Below are 17,197 nucleotides of genomic sequence, written 5' to 3'. Positions count from 1 at the left end.
ATTATATTTAAGTACACTGTAGCTGTCTTCAGACACTCCAGAAGAGGGCATCAGATCTCTTTACGGATGGTTCTGAGCCACCATGTGGTTGCTGGGATTTGAACTCAGGACCTTTGGAAGAGCAGTCGATGCTCTTACTAGCTGAGCCATCTCACCAGCCCCAGACCTGTAATCTTAATACTCCTGATGATACTGGTGAATTTTGAGTTTGGAGCCTGTTTGGGCTATACAGCTACTTAAAAAAAAAAAAAAAAAGGAGATATTCTAACCATCCATCCACTTCCCAACTACTCCCTCACTCCAAACAAATGAAACATTACTGCCTATCCAACAGATGTGAAAAGGATTGCAAAGAAGGGAGTGTGCGTTTATGCATTTGTGCTTAGTACTGACAGATCTACCTGGGATTAGATAACCTGTCAGGCCTTGACCCCCATTGCTTGCCTGTAGCTCTTCACCTAGGCATGGGGCCTCACTCGCGTTTTCCCATACACACTGGCATGTCACTTGTTGTCATTTTCTAGATTTTGTTTAAGCATGAATTCTTATTGAGAGGGAATTAAGTTCAATTAGATGGGTTTTGGGTTCCCTTAGGATATAAGAGCCACTACCGAACCTTTAGGAGAATCTTGACATTTTGGTCATGTTGTGGTTTACAGCTGTTTCAAGTTAACAATTAAGGAAGAGAGACAGCACTAAAGATGTTTGGAAAAGTTATTGGGAATCATACTATTTTGCTTACTTAAAACTACATATAGTATGTGTGTGTGTGTGTGATACGAGGAGTGATAATGCTTCCCCCAAGAACCATAGCTATTTAATAACTGCAACAACAAAAACACCAGTGCTAGGCACAGAAAACCTCCTTTGAGTTATTGGTCATGGGAGTCTAAGACACCTCCAGAACAATGTAGGCTACTGCTGTGGCTCTTGTTTGCCTTGCAGAAAGTGAAGGTAAGCCCCTCCTGTTCATAACACTAGACACTTTGTTCAGATCCAGGACTTGGAAGAATAGGACTGGAAATGACCTAGAAACCTCCCCTGTGAGGATTGCATCTCATCGTACCTGAGGGAGCTATGTAGGCTGCCGAGGGAGAAAAGTAATCAACAGTCCTATTTAGGTGTAAAGCTACAAACCACAACATGGCCAAAAAGTCAAAATGTCAGGATAACATGAGCAGAGGCATTCGCTTAGTTTAAACTTATGAAATAAGTACAAGCACAGTATGATGAGTTCTAGCACACCCTTGCCTACAAATGTGTAGGGAGACTAAAAAGAGAAATAGATGAATCACAGAATCATAGTTGGTGAAATAATAATAATATCAAAGATTTCAGTCATGCTGTCAACTGTTAATCCTGAGATTGCTAGAGAAAAAAACCCCAACACAAAGTAGTATATATACCATGTGACCCCATTTGTATGTAGTTGCTGAGCAAACGTGTCTGATGAAAGGGATTGCTTGAATGGCTGGGAGAACACACCTGTTGGAAGTTTAGTGAGGGCACTTTGAGAGTAGTCTTTAACTTGCTTTGAGTGATGGTTATGCATGAGCATGTAATGGCTAAAGCCCATTAAACCCCAGTATTCATAACCTCTACATTTTACTGTGAACTACATCTCAGTAGATGAGCTTTTTCATTATTTAGCTCAGGAGAAATATTGAAGCTCTTAATACAGGCTGATAGTTTTCATGTGGTTTGTCTTTACAGGTTCTGTGTAGCCATAAAGAAGGAGAATTATCCAGATTACATGCCCTCAAACATATTTTCTGACAGTGCAAAACAGATTTTCAGACAGCCTGGGCATACTATATACCTCCTACCAACAGTGGTCATCTGTAACTTGCTGCCTTGTGAGCTTGACTTCTATGTAAAAGGAATGCCAATTAATGGGACCCTGAAACCTGGCAAAGAGGCAGCCCTCCCCACGGCTGATACGTCTCAGAACATTGAACTGGGTAAGATGGCCTTAGCATCATTTGTAATAATCCTATTAAAAATAACAGGAAATATTTGTGAGCATTCTAAGCCCCTTGTAGAAATCAAGTTGCATGCAGTATCTCAGTGAACCAACTCAGAGCCAAGGACTTAGCTAGGAAACAATCAACAGAGTGCTCTTTCTTGTGTGTGAGTATAGGGAGTGGTTCCATCTTTTCACACTATGCGTCTTTCTAGCTGTAGAGTGGGAAGAAGCAAATGTTTGTATGCACTCAGGTCTTCAGACAAAAGGCAGGCTCTTGACCTGTGCGCTCATGTAATCCTTACAGCACCACTTATTTGCCTGTTTTATCGATGCAGAGATGAAGGTTGCAATATTTATTACATTGAGTAATGTTCCTTTGTAAGGGTCAGGATAGAGAATAGCCAAGCAGACATGAGTGAACATAACATTGTCAGGGCCTTCAAGCATCTCGAGGATTAGAATAGTACACGTAAGATTACCTAAAGGTTTAAATCACATCTTCATCACTGGACATGAACCTCAGCACTCAGGAGACAGAGGCAGGCAGATAGATGTCTGAGTTCAGCCTGGTCTATAGAGCAAGTTCCAGGACAGCCAGGGCCACACAGAGAGAAATGCTGTTTCAAAAAATAAATGATACAAAGAAAACCACACATGTTTACCATGCTGTACAAAGTTCTGAATTTGACTAGTGGACTCTAGGTTGCTTCCTATTTGTTCTTATCCAACAAGATGAAAGTGGCCTTAGGTTTCTACCTAGTAGATCCTTAGTGATTTTTCTAAAAGGACTCCAATTTACTTTTGTATAGGCTATTTTTGACAAATTTAAGTGCATGTCCAGAAAAGCAAATGTCTTGTACCTTTAGGGGTGTCACTAGAAAACTTTCCACTCTGTAAAGAATTGCTCATTCCACCTGGGACGCAGAACTACATGGTCAGAATGCGACTCTATGACATCAACCGGCGGCAGCTCAACCTCACCATCCGCATTGCTTGTCGTGCAGAAGGATCCTTAAAGATCTTCATTTCCGCACCATATTGGCTAATCAACAAGACAGGTACACACTGAAACCATTCAAGTAGACCTTTGACATGGGAATTTGGATACCTTTGCTCAGCTGACTAACTGGAGCCACTGCAGACAGATTACTCAGTCTTCCCTACTATGTATGACCGTTGTCAAGCTGCTCATTAGGTGTTCTTCAAACAGTGGGCTGGGCCCACTAATAAACTCCCTTCTACTGCTTCCCCATGGTGATTTCCCCTTTAGCTGTTTGCATGTTTCCTGGGTAGACTGGGTGGGAATGATATAAACTTTTCCCTCCTTTCTAAAGGGTTACCACTGATCTTCAGACAGGACAATGCAAAGACGGATGCTGCAGGCCAGTTTGAGGAGCATGAGTTGGCACGGAGCCTGAGCCCTCTCCTGTTCTGCTATGCTGACAAAGAACAGCCAAACCTGTAAGTGTGGCTATGTACGGGAGGGGCAGTGAGCTAGCAGGTGTGGGAGATCAGCAAGGCCAGAAGCTGCCTGTTTAAGTAGATCTGTCCTGGAGCCTACAGGCCTGGCTTGGCAGCAGTGGAGTCCTAACTTAATAGGATTAAAAAAAAAAAAAAAAAAAAAAAGCCTAAGTTATATGTTATTTGATACAGGGAATAAACCATTTATGAGTTTGTAATGAAAGGTAGTTCTGTTTTATTGAAGTAGGACTCTTTTTTTGTAACTGTGCCATGGAAGAGGAACTTCCTGCCATCTTTCTGCTAGAAGCTGTGTGCCCTGGAGAGGAGTGGCATTAGGGAGAAGATAGTCTGTCCTTGGTGAAGTCTTCAGCCCATGAATCCAGCTGAGGCTGTTTATGGGAGGTTTGCAAATCCCAAATGTGCTGTGGCACCATCTCAAAATTCATGGGAGTCTGTGGATGAGGATAGCACTTGTGAGGTTAAGTGAGGTGTCTCTTTAAGGCATGTAGGGACATTAATTTACTTTTGTTGGTTTTGGCATTCTGTTTTCTTCAGGAGTATATAGCCCCAGTCTAAAGATAATGGGGGCTACAGGGGGGTGTCCCATATCTCTAAACATTATCTGTAGAGTACTGCTGAATCCTCCCGTGAAGGTCCCTAGTGTGCTCCAATGGACGCAGATGTTTGTACCCCAGCCAGCCTAAATCAAGAGAAGGCTTGTGGTTAGTCAGAGTTGTGGCTGTTGGAGGAGACACAACCAGACATGTGAAACATCCAGGAGTCTCTCTCCTCAGAGGCACAGAGATGGTGTTACCGGCCTAAGGCCACGTCGTTTGTCTGTGGCAGAGCTGGAGCACGTTCTGGCTGTTTCCGGGTTCTGTGATGAGACCCCAACTCCCTCATCAGTGCTCTATCATTTTGATCATGTTGGTTCCTGGAAAACCACCCCCAGCCACCTCAGTTTACAGTGTTTGCTCGGGATTTTCCCCGAGTTTTTATATTTTAAGGAACAAGATTGTAGCATGTGGCAGGCTTATAGAGAGTATTGGCATTTTCTCCCAAAATGCTTAGCTGCAGTTCTCATCACACTGCTGTGCTGTGGCTACCTCTGGAGTTAATTGTCTTGCTGTGCTTGGGGTTCACAGGAAGTAAGGTTGAAAGTCAGTGTGAGAGACCTGATTGGGTGGCAGCCACAGTGTTTCCTTGTTCAAAGTCTGGTGTGGAGGTATCCATGTTTGCGCTTCTTCCCACCACAGCTGTACTATGAGAATTGGAAGAGGGATTCATCCAGAAGGCATGCCTGGCTGGTGTCAGGGCTTCTCCCTGGATGGTGGTAGTGGTGTCCGAGCTTTGAAAGTTATCCAGCAAGGAAATCGCCCAGGTCTCATCTATAACATTGGTGAGTTATTATTGGGGCTGAGGGAGGATTGGGACCATTGGCCAAAGACCCCAGTCCTCCATAAGTAAACCAGCTATGCATGTTGGCCTGGCAAGAAGTGCAGGTTTTCTGATTTGACTATGGTCATATAGCTCTTCTCTGAATGCTAGATTGATAGTTCTCTGAAACACCTCCCCCCACTTAACACTTAAAACACTTCCATCCTCTGACTGTTTGCATATATTAATTCAAACTTAGAAACTCTGAGCAGGTCAGGATTCACGTGGAACTCAAGTAGAGTTTGAGTGACAGTCCAGATACATTGGGCAGTTAGAGAAGCAGAAAAGTCCAGAAGTAGGACATGGATGTGTGAATTTGAGGCAGGAAATACAACAAAATGTACCCAGGGATGTCATCATCAGAAGGCCCCCAGCTTGCCTGTCTTCCTGTTTGTGGCAAGGAGAATTCTGTATCCATGTCCCTCAGAGCCACATGAGGACATGTGGAACATTTCCTTAAGGTCCAAGGTCAGTTGGATTTAAGTATTCCCCAGGTTTAATGTGTTAGCAATGTGTAAAATTGTAGTAAATCATTCCAGGGACTTCACAGCCTGGTCCTATAGAGCGTTCTGTAGTTCTGGGGATGCACAGTGAGTAGCACAAGCTACATGCAGCACCTGAGTGCTAGTTCTTGAGAAAGGTGGTTATGTAACCAAGGGAGGCAGCAGCTTTTCATTTTAGTCAACTTTTTTTTTAAAATTTATTTTATTTGGGTGTTTTGCATGCTTTATAGCATGTGTTCCATGTGCAAATGTTGTGCCCAAGGAAGCCTGAAGAGGCGGTAGGATTCTTTAGAACACTGCAATGTTGGTTGATGTCTCAACAGTTTTGTAGGATGAAGAACTATGATGGTCCGTTTGTTCTGAATCCTACAGAAAATGGGGTAGTTTAATCTTTAGGGTTTTACATTTTTAATTTATTCATTTGTTTGTTTGTTTATTTTGCATGTGTGTGTGAGTGTGTGTGTATGCACACACAAACACACATGCATTAGAACACAGTTTGCTAGAGTTTGTCTCTTTCCTTTTATCATGTGGGGCTTGGGAATTGATGCCAGGTTGTCAGTTGTGGAGGCGATCACTGATGGCTGCAGAGCCATCTTGGCTGCTCTACTTGAGGATTCTTGAGAGAGGAATTATCCATGTGTAGTTTCCTTTTCAGATTGTTTGGTGTATATTCATGCTTCCATTCAAGCTGCCTCCTTGCCATGGACATAAAGATCTTAAAAAGAAGCCAGCTTTATATGAGCTGAAGAGAGTATTCGTCTCACATTTGACTCTTCCACCCCTTAAGTAGGCAAGGCTGCCTCATGCTTGGCTTGGCTTTCTGCTGGCTGTCTTGCCCTTAATTTATTTTCCAAAGCAAGGTACCCAGATTAGCTGGAAGCTATATTTGGGACAGATTTGGGAAGAGAAAGCAATGAAGGTCACTCTTTTAGCACAGCTCCTGCTAAGAGCCACAGACTTGTGGCAGCGAATCAAGTGGAGCATAGAGTACACATGTAAATGTGCATGCATATGTAACTGTGTCTGCAGGAGTAGCCATGAATGCATGTGTAACCATGAAGTATCTGTTAACATGTGTGCTGGTAGAGTTCTTCACGATCTGTCATCTGAGTTTGTCATTCTTCCAAGTGAAGGTGTAGGATAGGCCAAGATAGGATCTTGGTCAGGTTTGTTACATTTGTGTATGTATTGTCAAGGCAATCTGTGAAGTCCTAGTGTTAACAAACAGCTATCTCTTGGAAATGTTTACAGCACAATCTGGGAACATGCACTTTGAAAACAAAGGATTTTGTGTGTATTTTGATCTCAGCTTAATTTATTGGGGGTCTACCAGGGCAAACTAGGCTGGAAGGGGAACACAAAGCCCACCCTTTTCCAAAAATAGAGTGTCTGTGTTGCTCTGGCTGACTATTTGTACTTGCAAATTAAGCACAGCTTTTGAAGTGCATTTCATATTAGTTAAGATCTTCTGACTCTAATGCTGTTGACTTCTGGTAACTAAAGCTTTTCTTTTTGTCCCAGAAGAAAAGTAGGTTGTGCCCCATCACCCTAGAGCTATGTGGTTTTTCTTAGGTAAGAGTTCCAGAGACACTTTGTAGAGGCTACTCAGTCTCTTGAAATCAGATCACTTCTCAGGCTTTTCAAGGCACATTAAGGAGTCAGTAGATTGTGGTACCTATAACTGGGAGGGGCGCCAGCTCTAGGCCATGCCTGGGCTGAATTCCCAGCCTTGCTATCTACAACTGTGTGGCCTAGAGCAGGCGACTCCACTTCTTTTGTTTGTTTGTTTTTTTTTCGAGACAGGGTTTCTCTGTGTAGCCCTGGCTGTCCTGGAGCTCACTCTGTAGACCAGGCTGGAGTCCAACTCAGAAATCCGCCTGCCTCTGCCTCCCGAGTGCTGGGATTAAAGGCATGCGCCACAACGCCTGGCATGTGACTTCAACTTCTTTATGTGAAACTTGTTGTTTTGTTATTATTATTATTTTTTTTTTAGTTTGTACTAAGTAGGAAAGACCTATTTTTTAATGAATAAATAAATCCTAGTATTGAATATAAGTTGAATTAGTAAGTAGGGAAGACCTATTTTTTTAATGAATAAATAAACCCTTGTATCATCCATGAGTTGGTCTTTTGGACAGTAGGCTAAAAATTACTAGAGGAGATACTAGCTAGAGTGCTTGCCTGAGTTCAGGTTGGTATAGAATCGAAGGAGTCTGTGATTTCCACTTTCTCCTTTAACAGAGGCAGGTTTTCTGGGGTGAACTTTGTGTCTCAAGTGTAAGCATCATTGTAGCACATGGGCCTCTGTGAGTGCTCTGATTCATAGACAGAAAGCCAAGCTGTGTGTGATCAAACACTTGTGTGTCTTAGCTGCTCTTATGATGCTTTATTCAGGGTAAAGAAACTAGGAATTAAAAGGATATTGGAACTGCCCCAGAAACTTCTAAACATTTGTTTGTTTGTTTGTTTGTTTTGTGTACGAATGTGATTTGCCATGGTGCATGTGTGGAGGTCAGAGGACAAGTTGTAGGAGTCTGTTCTCTCTTCCTACATTCTCTGTTCCAGGGATCAAACTCAGGTTGTCAGGGTTGGTGGCAAGCCCCCATAACCACTTAGCCATCTTGCGAGCTCTCCTTCTCCAGGCTTTCTAAAGCCTAAATGGGAATAAGGAACAATACATTGTGAGCAGTAGATAGTTTTGTTCCATTCTGGAAAGGAGGTTTCATACCTTCTCTAGGTGTCATACTTGTTTGCTTAGAAGAACTAAAGAATTATGAAAGCTATTCATTTTTGTCAGACCAAGAATTTTCTGTCATGATTAATCAATGAAATGGTTCTTGTCACTTGTAGGTATTGATGTCAAGAAAGGCCGAGGTCGCTATATTGACACTTGTATGGTCATCTTTGCCCCTCGTTATCTATTGGATAATAAATCATCTCACAAGCTTGCATTTGCACAAAGGGAATTTGCCCGGGGACAGGTAAGCAGTTTGCGTTGACGAATAACTAGAGCTTGTTTAATAACATGGAGTTTAATGTCAAGGCTTGCTTCTCATCAAGACTATATGTTGAGTGTTGTGAGTGACCCAACAGCTCCTGTGTAGGATAAGGCTCAGAGTAGGCACTTGGTAAGAAAGGTATGTGACTTGTTCAGGTGTTGAGTAGACTCACTAAAGCCCATGATCTGTGTGTCTTAGGGAACAGCCAATCCCAATGGCTACATTTCCACCCTACCTGGATCTAGTGTGGTCTTCCACTGGCCTCGAAATGACTACGATCAGCTCTTGTGTGTCAGGTTGATGGACGTTCCTAATTGTATTTGGTCTGGAGGCTTTGAAGTCAATAAGAATAATTCCTTCCATATCAACATGAGGTAAGTCTCAGGCTTAAAAGAGATAAACATAACTTTCTTTGAGGCACATTAATTTTAACACACACACACACAAAGTGGACTTGTGAAATTATGGCTCAAATATAGTTCTTAGAACTTGTAAAATTCCAGGGAAGTGTAAGCATTTTGGTGGGATGAGTTGTAGGAGGCACTGGCAGCTTTAAGTGATGAATACAGTTCTGTGATTTTCAGGGTGTGTGAAATCCAAAGTGACTGCCTGTAACTCCAAGTCACTGTCTGTGTTTAGATGATACCACTGATGGTAACTCTGTTTATACTTGTGCATTTGAATGTTCTCTGGTGGTGTTCTGGTAAATTATCTGGCCTTCTGTTCTAGTTTCATTTCTGTTACTGTGATAAAACACCCTGACCAAAAAAAAAAAAAAAAAAAAAAAAAAAAGAAAAAAGAAACAACTTGAGGAAAAAAGGCATTTCTTTCAGTTTATACTTTCAGGTTACAGTCCAAAATAGAAGTTAAAGCTGGAACTCCAAACAGCTTGCCACATCACATCCAAGAGTAGAGAGACACACACATACACACACAGAGAGACACACAGAGAGAAATGAATGTGTGCACACACACCTGCTTATTACATGTATTTAGCTTTGTTTTTCCACTGCCATATAGTTTGGGGTCCCTTGCCAAGGGAATGGTGCTACCACAGTGGGTTAGGTCTTCTCATATTAATTCACTCAATTAAGACAGTCCCCACAGAGGTGGCCACAGGCCAACCCAATGTGAGACAATCCCTCAATCAGGCTTTTTTTCCCAGGAGATTTTTGGTTATGTGTTAAGTTGACTAACCTAAACATCATATCTTTGCCTTCCCCAGTGAGCCTCAGGTTCTTGTTAGAAAAATCAACCATGTTCAGGATGACTTAATTTTCTTTCTGTTTCATCAGATGCTTTTCTTATTGTTGTTGTATTTTTTGTAGTTGAATCTACAGTTTCCTATACATGCTAGGTGAGCACTTTGCCACTCAGCACATTCCTAGCCCTGTCAAATAATAACAGGGTTATTTATTTATTTATTTTTTTACCTTGAGAATAAAGGTGTATTTTTGTTTTGTTTTGTTTTGTTTTTTGTTTTTTGTTTTTGTTTTTGTTTTTTTTTGCTGGGTTGTTCAGCCTGACCTTGGACTTCTCTGCCACAGTGATCACCCTTATTGACCATACCCTGGACCAGCCAGTGCACATTCACATTGCTGCACACCTGTGAGGGTCTCTGCAACCACCAAGGCCAACAGAGTAAGGATCCAAGACAGGCAAGAAGGTAGTTTTGTTCAACACTACTTGATAGTTAGTATTAATTTAAATTACTTCTGAGTAGTTTATTTTAGACATATTGAAGTACAGAACAATTTGGTGAAAATTTTCCAGGTAATAATTAACTCAGTCTGTATACACAGTAAAGCTTAAGACATGACTACATCAAAACTCGATGTTTGTAAGGTACATATGACATCTTCCATAACGATAGTTTCTATAGATTGACAAGTTCATGATAATGACCTGGGGGAAAGAGCTGGTGTAGCCTTGGCCACACGGATCATGTAAAGGTCACTAGCTCTCAGCCTTCTGGTCAGATAACAGGTTATTTGCAACCCTCCCTTTGAAGGAACAACCCTGTGTGTTGAACATTCCTAGTTCCCCAAGTGCTTATCTGTGAGCACAAAGACCTCTGTGTCTCTACACACACCCCTTGGCCAGCCTGTGCACACTCACAGTGCTGCATATCTTGGACCAGCCAGTACACACTAAGGCACACAGATGTTAAAAGTATCTTTTATTCTCCTGTAGTAATTGTTGTCTCTGAGGCTTACTGCCTCTGGCTGATAACCTAGGCCTAGTCCTGGAAACTTTTATAGTCCATGTAGTCTAATCCAGGCCTAGAATGTTTTCAGCCTCTGAGACTTTCTGCTAAATAAGCTCACCTGTTCTTGTTCTTTCTGAGCTCTGGCTGCCTGGTTCAGTGCACCTATTTGGGGTTAATCTTCAAACTGACTGATTCAATCTGGCATCTTTCTCAGCCTTTGTATTTCTCTGCTTGGCCTCTGGCAATCTGTTCTAATATTTTGGCTCATTCTCATTCTCTCACTTGCTCTTTCTTCACCTATGTCTAGCTTGTTCTCTCTTCAACCTGTCTCTGTACAACTCTCCATGTAAAACTGCCTTCTCTCTCTGCACTGCCCCTCAAGTAGCTTCCCTTTCCTCTCTCTTGTTGTGAGAGTTGGGCAGATTTTATTCTGTCAAATCTTTCTATGATTCATCACTTTGTCTGCCACTCAATTAGACATCACTTTGAAACTGGGTGCTTCCTTCTACAAACTAACTTTACCTTAAAGGTGTGTACTAAGGGCTGAGCCACACCACAACTAGAGACAAGTTTTTCAGTAAATAACACAATCTTGGAACTCACAGTGTGATCAAATATCCTGCAACACAGGGAGCCTCTAGAGCAGCAGTTCTCAACCTTCCTAATGCTGTGACCCATTAATATAGTTTCTCATGTTGTGGTGACCCCAGACCATACAATTATTTTATTGATATTTCATAACAGTAATTTTGCTACTGTTATGAATCATAATACAAATATCTGTGTTTTTTGATGGTCTTAGTAGACCCCTGTGAAAGGGTTGGTTGACTCCCAAAGGGGTTACGACCCATATAGGTTGAGAACCCATATAGGTTGACCCATATAGGTTGCTTCATCTCCTGTAAAACTCAGACTCTACACCAGTTAAATAACTCCCCACTTCCTTTGCCCCAGTCCTCAGCAGCCCCCATTCTACATGGTGTATCTAGAAATTTGACTACTCAAGAACATATATTAGTGGAAATGTGCTGCAGCATGTTCTTTTTGTTGACTATCTTATTTTACTTAGGATAATATGAACCTTTAAGGTTTATATGTGTGGCATAGGTCAGCATTTTCTTTCTTTTTAAGGCTGAATAGCATCCCATCATATGTCTGTTCCACTCAACCATTTCCTGTTGGGATATCCATAGTGACTACTCCTAATAGCAGCAAGTGGGGATCTCTCTGTGGCTTGTTGTCTTTGAGCTACTGTGTATTAAGCTCCAGGTTCTCAGAAATGCCAACAGATGCTGTGCTACTGAGCCCCTCCCCCCAGCCCGCCCACCCTCACGATGGCACTGATTTCTCCAGTGGCCATTTTATGGCTTGGTGGCTATTTGTCTGCCTTCACTGGATTTTCCACCTACTTCTGAGCGAGTTGTTGCTCTTTTGGATGTTTTCCTGACCAGGTGTATGATTTGCAGTCTCCTGTCTGCCTGTTGATGCTGCTGCTTGTCTTCTGGGAGAATGTTGTTGTTAAATCAGTTTATCGGCACTTTGGTTGCTTTTGATGGCATATTTGCGAACGGTTGTCAGATCCAGTGCCACGAAGCTGTTTTCCTTTGCTTGCTTTATGGTTTTATGTCTTCTCTTGTGTGTGGTGTGCTTGTGAGGGTCCACTTGTCACCAGTGTGGATGTTCAGCTTCTCCAGGTTGTTGGAAGGCATTTGGCTGTCCTCACAAGGGCTTTGTTTCTAGGCTTGCCAGTGGTTCACTGGGCTGACTAGCATTAGTGTTGATTGCTGTAGCTTCATGACACCTTTTGAAATGAGCAGCAAGAGAACTTCAGCTTGGTTTTGGTGGCTCTTTTGTTCAAAATTCCTGAGATATGTAGAAATTTTATGATCTTTTTTTCTATTTCTGCTAAAAACATGGTTTTGGGAGCCATTTGTTGGACTGGGATTAAACATGATTACTTTAAAAAGGTGAGGGTAGGGTGGAAAGAAGGTGTGTACCTCATGTTAATCCTTTAAAAATGGCTTCCGTGTGTATTCTAAGCTACCGGGCGACTGGTACCATCCATTTCTTTTCCTTTCCCCAGTGTTTCATCTGGAAACAATTTGAATGGGAAGTCTCAGGAGCAGCACAGGGAGCCTCTTCCATCTCACACCTCACTGATGTCAGCACTTTGCTAGTCCTACTTCTGTCCCTTCCCCCTCCCCCTCCCCACACTCGCTTGGTGGCTTGAGCATGTGCGAGTGAGCATATTTGCTGAACTGTAGGAAAATAAGTTGAGGTCGTCATGATTCTTGAGCTATATTAAATCTAGCACCTACCACAAATAATGGTTATGATGTGTATCTAGGGAAATAGCTTTGTTTTTAAAACAAATAATAATACTATGACTATGATACCATTAATACATATGCAAGGAATTTAGTACCAGCACAATGGTTTCTAATAAATAATCTGTTCAGATGAATGAATGGGCGAGTTTTCCTTCACTGCAGCCCAATGTTTCTAATCTGGGATCAGGTCAGCAGTCACTTACTTAATGCAGCTGCAGAAACTACCTCCTGTAGTGGGGAGCTGGCCTCCTTCCCCTTTTGTCTGTCAGGCGGTGGTGTCCGGCAGTTACCCCACGGCGCTGAACATGTAGGACGCATTCTTTTTTGCACCTGGATGCTGGTGCACTGAGTGTAGATTAGGTCAGTCCTTGGTGTGAATAGTTCCAGCTTATGTGATACGTGTCCCCTTTCACATCAAAAGGCCTGTGGCACATTGATCTGGTTACTTGTGTGCTTTGATCACTTGGCTGTTGTGGTGCCCACCTTTGTGCCCACCTGCTCCCTCTGCTGCTGAGTCACCTCTCCATCTTCGTAAAGAAGACTGATCCATTGAAGAATTATTGAAGCACAGTGTTCTCTTTCTCCAAAGGTTTTATACAACCGGAACTATTTATTATGTCAAGAATTAGAATTGAAGATTTTCTAATTTCTTCCTTTGTTAGTTTATATTCTTCTGTAAAAACAAGCTCTTTTTAAACTCTAGTAATATCTATTAATGCAGTGCACATACGTACACAGTATAGCATTGTACCTCTTCCCTCAGAGTCTCATATAGCTATGGTGGGGCTTGAATTTACTATGTCCCAGAGAATGACTTTGAATGCTTGAACTACACCCCAGCCCCTTCATGGGTCTTCATAGAAGAATGTCATCTGAAAACATGATTAGGAAATCACCATTTTTGTGCTCTGTTCTCAGTTTCTACTTTCTGAGTTTTAAAAGCTTTATTCTTAATGATGTGTATATATGCGCATCTATGTGTGTGTGTGTGTGTGTGTGTGTGTGTGTGAATGTATGGTGTGAGTGCTGGTGCCTGAGGAGGCCCAGTTAGATCACCTGAGCCTGGACTTGCAGTTGGCTGTGAGCCTCTCCGTGTGGGCTTTGTAAAAGCTGTATGGGGGCTCCTACCTGCTGAGCCCCCTTCTCCTGCCGAGCCCCACAGTGTTGTGACTAAGGAATGAAGGGGCTGCAGCTGATCTCCTCCTTTTCTCTTTTTAAAGATTTATTTTTATTTGACATGCATGAGAGTTAGTATGTATGCATGTTTGTGCATCACATGTGTACCTGGTACCCGAAGAGCTCAGAAGACCTCGGATTTCCTGGACCTGTCTCCTTTTAATTCAGCCTTTGGCCCTTGTTCTGCAGGGACACCCTGGGAAAATGCTTCTTCCTACGAGTGGAGATTACTCTCCGAGGGGCTACTTACAGGATTTCCTTCAGTGACACAGATCAGTTACCACCACCTTTCAGAATCGACAACCTTTCCAAGGTACCAGTACTGCTGAGGCTTTGCTGCTCACGTGGTACAGGGTGGAAGATATTGGCACAGTGCATGCAACACTTACTAAAGCTCTGTGGCCCTGAGACCCCCCCACTCTTAAGAGATGGTTTCAGCTGCTGCTGTTATTATTTCCAGATTTGCTTATTCATTTTATGTGTCTGAGCATTTTGTCTGCATGTATATGTGCATGCACCAAATGTGCCTGGTGACTTCATAGATCAGAAGAGAGTGTTAGATCCCCTGGAACTAGAGTTATGGGTGGTTGTGAGTCACCTTGTGAGTGCTGGGAATCGGACCCAGGTCTTCCACAAGAACAAGTACTTTTAACCACTAAGCTACTTCTCCAGCCACTTCAGTTAATTATTTTAATAGCTGACCTCACTCATCCAGATTAAAGTAAACTTTCTGTCACCCAAAGAATTTGATTGACACAGTGCTTCTGTAGACATGCTATATAGGCCGAGGAAGGAATCAGATTGCCCAGTAACAATTGAGTATACTGCTGTTGCTCAGTTACAGTGAGCATTTCTATAGTCCTAAATGTTAAGTGGAAATCATAAGGTTCTGTTTCTTATTTTAGTCTGTGTTTGAGTGTGTGAGTGCCACAGTGGACACTGCCCTGAATGAAGCCCTCTGCCCTCTAGGTTCCTGTTGTCTTCACTCAGCATGGTGTAGCTGAACCCAGGCTACGGACTGAAGTGAAGCCCATGACATCACTGGATTATGCCTGGGATGAGCCCACCCTCCCACCCTTCATCACACTGACCGTTAAGGGGGCAGGCTCATCAGAGATCAACTGCAATATGAACGACTTCCAGAATAACCGACAGTTGTACTATGAAAATTTCATTTACATTGCTGCCACCTACACGTTCTCCGGGTAATTCTGAACATGACTGTTGATGCTAAACAGAATATTCTAACTATTCAGTGGTTTTATATTTTAGGCATTTTCCAAAGAGACAGGTGGCAGCAGATCCCTTCTTTCTTTACCAGCTCTCAGGCTCAGGGTCTACCTTGAAAAACTTGTCCACATCCTCATTTGTAGCTTGATTTTGCCAGCGTCTCAACTCTTCTTTCTTTAAGGATCCCCCTCCCACCCTTCCTCTTCCCATCTTCCGCTCCCTCACCCCTACCTGCAAGTATGGAGTCTAGCATTCATTAAGCAACACTGACCAGCCTTTTCCTGGATGTTGAATTCCTGCAGTGTTTATCTTGACATTGGGCTGGGAATGTTTGTTTTGGGGTTGTTCCTGTGGCACTGACCAATGTGACCTTCTTAAAGGTTAGTGCCTGTGAAACCAGTTCTGTCTAGTTGCAAGTCCCACACGCTCCTTGTTTTCTCTGAGTTCCAGCAGCCACTGAGCTCTTTAAAGGGAGCGTCTTGATAGAGACCTCAAGCTTAGAGGTTTAGGCTGGAACAGGGAGGGAGAGGAGCTCTTGGGAACTCTGGCACAGTGGGACAGTACCTGGACCCCATGGGGGGGGTGTGCTAGGAGTTGGAACCAGTTTTTAATGTATACCTCACAGGGTTGGTATGCATTTTTGGAAGAATTAATAATGGAGAAGAAAAAAATAGGTCATTTTTCTTTTTATTTCATTGAGGGTCAGATTCACATAACAGAAAACCATTTCAAACTGAACAGTTAGTGGTATTTACTATATTTATCACTTTACCAGTTTCACCAAAACATTTTTGTTTTCCCTGAAAGAACCTCCACTGGCACTTGCTCCTCATCTCCTTACTCCCACACCTCAGCAACCACTGACCCACTTCACTTCCTGTCCCTGTGGGCTTTGCTAGCTGGGTAGCCCTTGCAGTTAGGATAACCCCCGTGACCTCCTGTGTCTGGCACCTTTGACTGAGGGTAATGTTTTGGGTTCAGCCACATTATGCCTTGTGACTCTGCTTTCTTGAAATGCATTTGGTCTGTGTAGGCCTGAGAAATGCTCTGGGCTATGTCCTTGCCTGTCTGTCAATCCGTTGGTAGGCGTCGAAGCTGTTTGTACAGCTTTTTGCAGGTTTTGTTCTCTAATGCTATGGATTGTCTTTTTATTTTGTTGAAAGAACAAAATTTTTCCATTTCAATGAAATCTAATTTGTTGAATTTTGTTATGCTATTGATGACCAGATGACTAATTTTTAACTGAACTCATCAGTACTTTTTGCAGTAGTAATGACTAATACAAACAGGAAGGTGATCTAAATTAATCACTGTGCACATACTCCAGGCCAGGCTTTACCCATAAGCTGAAGTTCTTGGGTTTGGAGCCCAGTTCTCATATGGAAAGTCAAGTGCAGTGGCAAGTGCTTGTAACACCATCACTGCGGGCACAGATGGGCAGATCCTGGGCCTTTCTGGCCAGACAATCTAACTGACACAGTCCCAGGTGCAACAAGATCCTGTTTCAAATAATAAGATTTAGAGTAATTGAGGCAGATATCCAATGTGGATCTCTGGCCTTACTGCACAATGTACACATACAGGTGAGTTTATCCAGCCATATATATATATATAGTCTACAACAGCCTACACAAGGGATGATGATGATGATGATGATGATGATGATGATGATGATGATGAAGATGATGAAGATGATGAAGATGAAGGAGGAGGAGGGGAAGATGAAGAAGAAGAAGAAGAAGAAGAAGAAGAAGAAGAAGAAGAAGAAGAAGAAGAAGAAGAAGAAGAGGAAGAAGAAGAGGAAGAAGAAGAGGAAGAAGAAGAGGAAGAAGAAGAGGAAGAAGAAGAGGAAGAAGAAGAGGAAGAAGAAGAGGAAGAAGAAG

General features: G+C 42.6%; 1 protein-coding gene across 4 annotated transcripts in view; it reads left to right on the top strand.

The window, feature by feature from the left end:
• Vps13d (vacuolar protein sorting 13 homolog D) overlaps nt 1–17,197 on the top strand; it is a 227,041-nt gene that overhangs the window by 106,983 nt on the left and 102,861 nt on the right. For all 4 annotated transcript variants that reach the window (XM_029539692.1, XM_029539694.1, XM_021201317.2 and 1 more), the window contains 8 exons: nt 1,714–1,961; nt 2,833–3,024; nt 3,301–3,427; nt 4,684–4,826; nt 8,221–8,351; nt 8,568–8,743; nt 14,274–14,397; nt 15,054–15,289. In XM_029539692.1, coding sequence (XP_029395552.1) covers nt 1,714–1,961; nt 2,833–3,024; nt 3,301–3,427; nt 4,684–4,826; nt 8,221–8,351; nt 8,568–8,743; nt 14,274–14,397; nt 15,054–15,289 — 1,377 coding nt within the window. The remainder of the gene's footprint in view (nt 1–1,713; nt 1,962–2,832; nt 3,025–3,300; nt 3,428–4,683; nt 4,827–8,220; nt 8,352–8,567; nt 8,744–14,273; nt 14,398–15,053; nt 15,290–17,197) is intronic.

Source organism: Mus pahari, chromosome 6, assembly GCF_900095145.1.
Source record: "Mus pahari chromosome 6, PAHARI_EIJ_v1.1, whole genome shotgun sequence".
NCBI classification, from domain to species: domain Eukaryota; kingdom Metazoa; phylum Chordata; class Mammalia; order Rodentia; family Muridae; genus Mus; species Mus pahari.
Note: the sequence above shows the minus strand (reverse complement) of the source record. Positions and strands in the feature narration are given on the sequence as shown.